This window comes from Crocodylus porosus, unplaced genomic scaffold (assembly GCF_001723895.1).
Source record: "Crocodylus porosus isolate Cpor-Errol unplaced genomic scaffold, CroPor_comp1, whole genome shotgun sequence".
Lineage (NCBI taxonomy): Eukaryota > Metazoa > Chordata > Crocodylia > Crocodylidae > Crocodylus > Crocodylus porosus.
Window position 1 is genome coordinate 70,073,504 of NW_017728948.1, and position 10,727 is coordinate 70,084,230.

Below are 10,727 nucleotides of genomic sequence, written 5' to 3' on the forward strand. Positions count from 1 at the left end.
CACTTGAACAAAAGCAAGGAACCAACATGTTAAATGTATTTTTCTTCCAATATTTTTCTCAATAAGCTTATAAGCATTTAGGAAATATCTATTTAGAGCATTTTAGTATCAGCTAATTTGATATTATCTGACTTTTATTAAATATGTTAATAAATAGTTGAAGATCACAAGCTTCAAGATTTTATTCATGAGAAAAATCAACTAAATTATAGGGATTACTCACAAAAAGGCTAAAGGATAAGTTTTACTAGTTGACAAAAAAAAACAGAGAAAGTAACAACAATAAATATTTTTAAAACAAACGTGGATGAGACAAACGATGTCAATATTAGTTTCTAGCATCATTTTAATAATAACATTTTAGTAGGTTTGAATAATTTAATAAAGATTCAAAGGCCCCTAAATGAACAAGAAAAAGACTCCTTTTAAAGTTACCTGCTTGGTTTGAAGGTTGCCAGCCTGAGTATTTGACAGCACTCTGAGGTTCGGTTGGTTTAAAGCCTGTAGCAGAAGTGATGTTGGCTGCAGATGATTTGGTGTCAGGACTGTCTGGACTCATGGGCATGTTCTTTACTGAGGCAGCATAAGCAACAGGCTGTGTGGCCTCCAGGGAATCACTGTTCAAAGAGAAAGAGAGAGAGAGAGAGAGAGAATGTATTTTTTGCCTGAACAATAACACACTGAAATAGCACACATTGAAATACTATGGGTAAACTGTTTTCCATTCATACCAAAGCGCTAGCTGCATAAGCTGTTCTATCACCATTGCTTTGTTAGCCCTGAAATGATTTTACCCAACCCAAAAAGTATACACAAATATTGAAAAACAGCTACAAAGATAACAGAGTCTGCACTTGGATTGTTTAAAAAAGAAGAAAGAAAATCAAAAAGCTTCAGTGTATATGCACTCTCATTCTTTTTTTTTAATATACTGCGTATTTAGAAGATAAAGTACAACTAATACAAAATATTTATACTGTACTGCTCTATACTATATATAGCTGTTCCCTTATCATTTTGAGGAAAAGGAACTTCTGCAAAATAAAAAAGAAATTTGATGCTCAACATTTCTAGCTGGAGGGGCCAGATGGATGTTGCAGGGCCAGTCAATGGGGTGGATCCAACATGTGGGATGGGTGGGGCTAGCTACATATGCCAGTTGGGACCCTCTGGGTCCACTTCTAGAGGCACTGTAATTAATGTTGTCACTACTTCCCCCTCCACCAAATTTCTGGATCCAAGGGGAATCCAGCAAGTGGACTGACTCAAGATGGGTGGGTTAGAGCCTTTTACTGGATTCTTATTTTTAAGAGTTATTATCAATAATAGGTTCTTGGTTAGTAGGTAAGTACTCATATATTCAGATTCTATTCATAGTTCTCCATTAAGACGTCAGCACAGAAATGACTCTGATGCATTCCATATGATTTGCTGTTACAGGCAACTACATTCACACACCTGATAAATTTAACATTTGAAATGAAATATAGTTGTTTCATTCCACAACTCATATTAATATTGTAGAGTTTAAAGATGTCTCCTTTTCTGAAGAATTAGTACAGCTCTCTTCTTTTTAAAAATGTATTATCCATTGACATTTGCAGTTAATTAGAAATTGTGTGCAGTATAAGTGGCAACTACTTAAGGTGCTGGAAGGAGATTCTTCATTTCTTATTTCCACAGGCTTGAAAGGGGAGACTTTTCATTAAAGAAGAATTTGTGCCACATTACTGCTACTTTTTTTTTTTTTTTTTACACTAGTATTTGTCTTTGGGAGATGGAAAACGAATATTGTTTCACAAAATTCTTTCAAAGTAGTGCAGTATGTGCTAACAAGTTTAATTTGTAAATCAAAATACAAATTGATGTTTTGTCCCTTAAAAACATATCAGCTGATGACTTGCTTGAAGACCTATAATTCTTTACTATGGAAAAATATGTAAATTTAATACTGTTTATACACTGATTGCTACATACTGCTGCATAGTCTTTCATGGCATTAACATAAAAGTTTTCATAGTAACAATTTAAGTGATTTTTATTGGAAAATAGTTCTTATGTATGTACTGACATGGCTTTTTTGCCAAAAATTAGGGGATTTTTATACATCAAGGCCTAAGTTCATATTATGAGCTAATAACATTTTTTTGTAAGCCATGCTAAAAAGTATAAAAATGTAATGCATCTACAAGCTGCAACAAATTCACAAAGAACCTCGGTCTTAAAACTGAATCTTCAGGTTGTTCAATGTGATTTTCAATAGAATACAGTTATTGCAATCATAAGCTTTTACCCATAGAAATAATTGTGATTAAATACTATTATGATTTATTTGATAAGCTGGCTGATGGCAAAATCCTGAGGGACAGCCAGCACATTTGTTGCGGGTAGATCTTGCCTGACCAATCTCATCTCCATCTATGACCAGGCGACGTATCACCTGGACAAGGGAAAAGAGATTGACATCATATATCTGGACTTCAAAAAAGCCTTCGATGTGGTGTCCCATGATCTCCTCATGGAAAAATTGGCCAACTGTGGCCTTGGCTACACCACAGTCCAATGGCTGGGAAATTGGCTCTGAGGTCAGACCCAGAAAGTAGTAGTTGATGGAAGAAAATCATTATGGCGCTCTGTGACCAGTGGTGTGCCCAAAGGCTCTGTCCCTGGACCAGTTCTGTTTAACATCTTTAGCAACAATGTGGACATTGGTGTCAGAAGCGCACTGGCCAAGTTCGCCGATGACACTAAACTTTGGGGCACACATGAGGATAGGCCAGTGACCCAGGCTGACTTGGATAAGCTTAGTAAGTGGGCAGATATAAACCTGATGACATTCAATACTGAAAAATGAAAGGTTCTCCACTTCGGGAAAAAAAAACCCTGCAGCCCACTTATAGGCTCGGCAGTGCTACGCTCACTAGCATCATGGCTGAAAGAGACTTGGGGGTCATGACTGACCACAGGATGAACATAAGCCACCAATGCGATGTCGCAGCTGGTAAAGCAAACAAAACTCTGGCTTGCATGCAGAGATGCTTCTCAAGTAAATCTCAGGATGTCATCCTCCCACTGCACTCGGCCTTGGTGAGGCTGCAGCTGGAAGACTGCGTCCAGTTTTGGTTTTCACAATTCAAGAAGGATGTCAAGAAGCTTGAGAGAGTCCAGAGGAGAGCCACGCACATGATCAGAGGGCAAGAAAATAGGCCTTATAATGAGAGGCTGAGAGCCATGGGACTGTTCTGCCTGGAAAAACACAGGCTTGGGGGGACCTGGTGGCTGCCTATAAGTACATAAGGGGTGTGCATCAGGATCTGGGGGAACGTCTGTACACCAGAGCGCCCCAAGGGATAACAAGGACTGATGGTCATAAATTCTTCCATGACCGGTTTAGGCTGGACATAAGGAAAAACTTTACTGCCTGAGCCCCCAAGGCCTGGAATAGACTCCCTCCAGAAGTGGTGCAGGCACCTACTCTGGATTAATTCAAGGAACATTTGGATGCTTATCATGCTGGGATCCTTTGACCCTAGCTGGTTTTCCTGCCCCTGGGGCAGGGGAGCTGGACTCGATGATCTCTTGAGGTCCCTTCCAGCCCTAATGTCTATGAAATCCACAAAATTTACTATAGTGAATGTGTGTGTGCCTATGTGCACACAGTAACAACAGAGAACCACAAAGCAAGTTCTCATTTAATTTCATGAATGTGGAAGCATTAATTCACAGAGTACTGGCTAAAAAGGCTTAGAATATGACCTTTAAACCAAACAAACGAATAAATGACCAAGGTTGTGTTATATCAAAATATAATTTTAAATCAAATTTGTTATGTAGGGTACCTCAATGGATTCAGTAACTAGAAGACCATCTAATAAAATAGGCTAGGTACAGACATTTGGAGAGGTTAGGGGGAGCTTAGATCATGTTAAATATGGTCAGTTGATCTAAACCCAGGTTGATCTGAGTAAGAATTATACAGAAGTTCAGGAAGGTTAGGTCAGTCTAAAACTGGCCGACCTGATCTGAGTTCAGTGTACCTCTGAGGTAATCAAACTTAGATTGGGTCTGGTACGACTGATTGAACTTCTGATGGATCATCATGGCCCTGAGGCTGGGAGAGCCCAGCTGCTGGCACCAGGCTATTTTTAGCTCCCTGGCTCTTCCCCCTTTCCCCAGATGGACAACGCCCACAGCAGACCATGCATTCCCCACCCCCTCCCCCCTTGCCCCCGAGCCCACCAAACCCCCATGCCTCAAGCTGCTCCTGGGGCCAGTTTTACTGGTGTTCACTGGTGCTGAGAGCCGAGGAAGTAAGTCAGGGTGGGGGAAGGGGGGAGCAGAATCTGGCAACTGGTTCACTGGGGGGAGGATTTCAGGGAGCTAAAAATAGCCCCTGGGCCTGGGAGAGGTAGATAGCCCCCCCTTCCCCCCAGCACCTCCACAGATCCCACTTGCTTCCCAGTTCTGCCCAAGCCCCAACTTCCCCCAGGACCCCACCCTGGCTTACCTTAGATCGTGTGGCTGTTTTTAACTCAATCTAACCCCCTCTAACCTCCCCAAATATCTGTAGGTATCGTACGACAGTCTTCACTGTGATAAAAGTCAGGTTCTTTACTACACTTAGTTAAGAGGAGGTCAAATCCTACTGAAGAGAACAACATTTATAGTCTTTGCATTAACCAGATGATCAAGTTAAACGCTAGGTTCTTAAAGCAACCTTAAATAAAACTGAGAGGGAAATGGTTTTCTTGTCTAGCAAGAACTTTCACAATTTCATCTCTGGGGAGGATTTTATGAAAATACTATGTTCTGGCACAATGTTCTCATGGATCAACATTTCCTGACAAAAGCACATCTCAACCACCTCTTTCTAGTCCTTAAACCCAACCTCCAATACATATGAAAAGCTGTAATAATCATATTTTCAATAGAGTTTTACCCTGGCTTAGCAAGAACTTGAGAACATGCCTTTTTTGATCATGAAGGCAAGACATTTTTGTATCCTTTTGTCCTTGCTACTTAGATCTATGTAAATAGAGTAGACTATACATCTCCCAAAAGCCCATGTTCTGCCCATGGAGGATTCTGCGTGTAGGACTAGAAAGACAGATGAACATATCTTTCAGGGACTCCCTCACAAGTCCTGGCATAGGGCAATCTCATGGATGGGGCTGTGGGGACTGGAATGCAACAAGGGACAGTTTGGGAAGGCAGCTATAATTTAGATACTCGCTCAGGCAATAGTGGAACAGGTTAAGGTGGGCAGGGGGATCTCCCACTTTGGTTGCCCAACGAGCATAGGCTCCTGCCAGAGCTCTGTGCTCACCAGCTGATCAGGGCAGGGTCAGCCACAGCCCCTATTTTTGGTGGCTCTGGATCTTAGATCATGAATGCTCCTGTTTGCTGTTCCCTCTTCTCCTCCCTCCCCTTTCCTACTGAATTTAGAAGTAATAGAAAAGGGAGATGGGTGGTGGCGGCAGCACCAAAAGCAGGGGTTCTGGCCAGACTCCATGCTGACAGCTAACATGGGTGGCACAGTCGGCCACATGACTGTACAACCCCAGCCCCTTGAATCCACCTTAATTGTGCCAGGGTCTGTGCAAATCCCCAAAACATACCAGGATTTGTAGGGTACAAAATGGCTTAAATGGCTTCCCTTTATTCTGGAGGGGCAACACAGATGCCACCCCAAGAGCAGATCACAATAGTGATTCACATCAGACCCTTGATCAGGGGATCACTCATTCAAAGCTTCCATTGAGCATTTAAAATGTTTAATTTTAGACAGGACTAAAGCAACTCTCATTTTACTACCCTTTTGAGTTCTGAATCTTCAGAAACTGAGGAGAAGGCATTTTTAGTGCTGGGAAAACCCTACCAGAGAAAAATCACAGTATTTTCTAGTCCAACAATTTTCAGGGGTCAGAGGGGGGAAAGTTTTAACACCTGCCATCTGCTACAGAAACTATGGAAGCAACAGGAAAAGGAAGAAGATAGTTCCAAGAGTGAGAAAAAGTTGCAGGTATAATTCAAACAAACCTCCAGGGATGCAAAAAGAAGAACTGAGGTGTGGTTAAGGCTGCTAAAAAATGTGCATCAACATAGGAGGTTTAGGGTTAACCTAAAATCTCCTGAAATCAATAGGAGATTTTCTATTCACTGGGTGCATCTACATGTGTGCTTTACTGTAGAGTAGATTAATTAGCTGCGCATTAAAGCATCACCATCTACACATTTCAGGCTGCAGAAAACTAATCAACTCCATATAAGATAGTACTGTTGGAGAAAGTACCATCTTATGACGGAGTAGTTTACTGCGATTAAAAGTATGTGAATTGTGCCCATGTAGCCGGGAGCCAGATTCCTGCTTACTGCCTAGCCATATGGCTCTATTCTTTCAGCACCCCTGTGCCCCAGCCAGCCACTCTGCCACCTGAACTAAATACAGACATTCAAAAAGTCCAAGGCTCAATTGATTCAGACTTTGCAGGTTAGCCTTAATTTCAGAGACTAAACTGAGAAACAACTGGATACACATTTACTTTTGATTCAGCAAATGCAGCCACATGCCTGCAGTGGCTCAGGCCAGAAACTGAGGAGTGCTAAAACACACCTCTCTATACATAGCCAGCACGGGCTGTGTGTTTCCTTCCTCTTCCTGCTGCCCCTGAGGTCTCTGGGATTCGCAGCCCAGAATCACAGGAGCAGGACTCTGCAGGGTTGCTCATGGCTTTCTTTTCCTGCTTCTAAGTACCGCTGGGATTTGTACTCCACAGTTGGAGTCAGCAGTAAGTTTCAGTAAGTTTAGCAGCACAGCAGTTCTGTACTCAGGGAAGATGGGTTTAACCCCACTCCCTGTCCCCTGACTGGGGTTTGCTGGGGGCAGGGGGGAGAAGGGGCAGTCCCTGGTCTCCCCTCCCCCACAAACATTCTCTGCTTAAGCAGACAGCACAGTCCAACCTAAGGCTAGAAAGCATGCTGGGGGACTGTAATTTAACCAGGAAGGGGCCTGGGACAGAAGTTTCATAAATTAGTTTGACTCAAATCGGTTAGGTCTGATACTTCTTTCAATCAGGTTTATTTTAAACCAGTTTCAGCCATTTTGAAACTGGTTTATGTGCACTGAGCTTCTGTTCTGTTACAGGTTTAAATCAGTTTCTGATTACTTAAACTGGTTTATGTGTAACCTCTGTCACTACCCCTGGAGCACAGGACCCTCTGCCAGCCCAGGCCTGTTCTGTCCTGGCTCAAATTGCTGTTGTCCCACATGCACATGTAGACACTAAGTCCAAGAGTAGTTTACTCGGGCTCAAACTGCTCTGGAGATTATTACTTTGCATCAATTGCACATGTAAACATTTAGTTTACCAATTTCTTCAGAAATCAGTTAAATTATTACTTTTATGAAGTCTTTATAAAATGAGAGTTACTCCAGCAAAAAAATGTGGGGGATTTCCCAGCATTTATTTCTCTCCCACTTCCTCCAAAGATTTCTCCATGAGTAGCTTTTCATAATGCCCAACTTTTCCTAGGAACTCAGTCAGTATGAAAACTGTAGTCTTACCAGTGCTATTTTCCCCAGAAACTCCTTTTCTGATCTGAGTGATGTTTAAGTCCATGACTAATTAATTGGTTGTGTAGTTTCAGAAACTTCTGGAATGCTGATTTAGATTGGACATAAGGAAAAAAATTCTTTACAGTCCAAGTGTCCAGGGTCTGGAACAGACTCCCCACAGAGGTGGTGCAAGGACCTACTCTGGATTCATTCAAATGGCATTTGGACGCATATCTTGCTGGGATCATTTGACCCCAGCAGACTTCCTGCCTATGACAGCAGGGCTGACTATGATCTTGCGAGGTCCCTTCCAGTCCCCAATGTCTATGAAATATAGTGAAAGAAGAAATTTCACATTAATACCTGCAACCTCTCTGGTGAGAGTACTTTAACATACACCTCCTAGAATGTCAAGTTCATTTGACATATTTCTCCATCAAAGCTTTGAGCATAACTGATTATATTTTGAAGACTTCCTCAAGAAGTTGCCTGTATTCCTCCTTTAAAAAGAGCAGCTTATTCTACTTCCACCTTCAGGACCAAACACCTGACAAACTGCCATTAACGTGTATTCTTCCTGTGTGCCCTTGTACAAGAGCAAGAATAAGAGAATTCTTCTGGATTATCAGCTCTTCTTATACAAAGCAAGCTTTATTAACTACAACATTAGCAAAGTAGAGCCAGTTTTTCACATAGTGCCAATAACTACAACTGATTTCAGTCTGTTAGACCCCAACTTGCTACAGCTCAGAATCTAGCTCAGAAATGTTAAAAAAAAATAAATATCATTTCAAAGTAAAAAATCAATAGGAGCTGAAAACAATGCATCTTTCTTTATTATAATACGTGGTGTCTAACTGGGGCCATGTGCTGCTGGTGGAGTGGTGAGAAAAGGGGGTACATGCCAGTTTAACTAGCAGGGACAGGATCCTGGGGACTGCACCCCAGTGTGTGCCTCAAGTGGTATGTGAGGTGCCACGTTTAGGCCCTGGCATCACCTGCAGCCCCCAGCCACACTGAAGTTAGACAATCCTGTTATAATATCCTATCTTGAGGATGTATCAGATAGAAAAGAGAAAAGATCCACTGGAAAAACTTCAAAGCTGCCTTTCAGCTGCTGCTTTCTGTTTGTTTATTGTGGTGTACCTTGCCGCACTATACTGAATTTACAGCCTGTCTGGAAACATACTAGAACAGAAATGAAAATGTACATCCCATGACTGCAACCCTCTGAAGAGCTATACGGTGACAGATAAGGTCCAGGGTAGTGACATTCTCAGTGTTGCAACTGTAATTTTTGAACACATATTTTGTGATAACTGGTGTTTTTGCCAAAGCTTTAATTCCTAAAATTACATGAGATTTACTACTTCCATTTAAAATGTTTCTAGTTCTCATGGTTCCAGGAAAAAGCCTGTAAAGGACAACAATAAAGCTAAAAAAATCCTGGCATTTAAAAAAATCTCCTGATAGTTAAGCCAGTTCTATGAATGCCTGAGTTAGGAGTATTGCACCTGGGATGAATATTTTGTGTATGCATGCATGAATGTGTGTGTGGAGAGACAAAGCGTGCAATGGTGGCACACACAAAGCATCTGCATGCGCAATGGTAAAAATTTGCCAAGAGGAAAGTTTTAAAGTAATTGAATCCAGCAGAGGGAGCCTTATAGCCAATCCTCAAGACAGAACTGAGTATATATAGAGAGTTTAGTTTTTGTCTGAGAGAACATGAAATCATTACCACATATATTTTTAATTTGGTATAATTTGTGTGTCCATATCCTTAGGCACCCCTTCTTGTCTATTCCTATCAAATTGGAATTAAATATGCTCCTGTATGTTCTTAGAACCGCCAAAACCCTTGCTTTTCAACTGTTTATTTGACATGCTACTGCTGTCTGCCGATGCTTTCCATCTTAGGTTTCCCACTTAGGGTAGGGACAGGCATTCAAAAAGCCAAAGCCTGAACTGGTTCAATCTTTGCAAGGTATTCTTTAATCTTTCTGGGCAACAAACAGGAAAAGCTGGCTCTACTCCTAAACAGTAATGATTATGGGATAACAGAGACCTGGTGGGACTCCACCTATGACTGGACCGCAGGTATAGATGGCTACACCTTGTACAGGAGAGACAGTGTTGCTAGAAAAGGTGGGGTATAGCTCTCTATGTGAAAGAACGTGAATCCCATCAAAATCTGATGGCATTCAATGCCAAGAAATGCAAGGTGCTCTACTTTGGGAGAAAGAACCCACACCCACTTATAGGCTTGGCAGCACTACGCTAGCACTGCGTCTGAAAGACACTTGGGAGTTATGATTGACCACAAGATGAACATGAGCCATCAATGTGATGCTGCAGCTGGCTAAGCAAACAAAACTCTGGCTTGCATCCTCCAATGCATCTCAAACAAGACCCGGGAAGTCATCCTTCCGCTTTACTCAGCCTTGATGAGACCACAGCTGGAATACTGTGTCTAGTTCTGGGCTCCACAATTAAGAAAGGATGTGGAGAAGCTCGAGACAGTCCACAGGAGAGCCACGTGAATGATGAGGACAAGAGAGCAGGCGTTACGAGGAGAGGCTGAGAGACATGGGACTTCTCAGCCTGGAAAAGCGTAGGCTCAGGGGTGACTTGGTGGCAGCCTATAAGTATATAAGGGCTGCACATCAGGAACTAGGTGAACATCTGTTCACCAGGACACCACATGGAAAGACTAGGTCTAATGGTTACAAACTCTTGGAAGACCATTTTAGGCTGGACATAAGGAAAAACTATACTGTTTGAGTCCTCAGGGCCTGGAATAGACTGCCCCCAGGAGGTGGTGCAGGTACCTATTCTGGATTCCTTTAAGAAACACTTGGATGCCTATCTTGCTGGGATCATTTGACCCCTGCTGACTGACTGCTCTTTAGGCAGGGAGCTGGACCCGATGATCTTGCTAGGTCTCTTCTGGCCTTAATGTCTATGACATCTAGTTTAACCTGCAAAAACTGAACCGATTTGGAAGTGAATAGACATCCACTTTTGATTCTGGAAATGCAGGCACGTGGCTGCAGTGCCTCAGACTAGATGCCAGGGGGGCACTAGAGCCCCCTTCCCTTCCTTAGTAGCCAAGTATGATTGTAGAAGGGTTTAAACCTCAACTCTGGCCTGCACGGACTCCAGTCAGGCT

At 42.3% G+C, this 10,727-nt stretch overlaps 1 protein-coding gene across 6 annotated transcripts in view; it reads right to left on the bottom strand.

The window, feature by feature from the left end:
* Positions 1-10,727, bottom strand: part of PDLIM5 (PDZ and LIM domain 5) — a 191,535-nt gene that overhangs the window by 34,539 nt on the left and 146,269 nt on the right. For all 6 annotated transcript variants that reach the window (XM_019553012.1, XM_019553011.1, XM_019553010.1 and 3 more), the window contains one exon: positions 436-617. In XM_019553012.1, the coding sequence (XP_019408557.1) occupies positions 436-617 (182 nt within the window). The remainder of the gene's footprint in view (positions 1-435; positions 618-10,727) is intronic.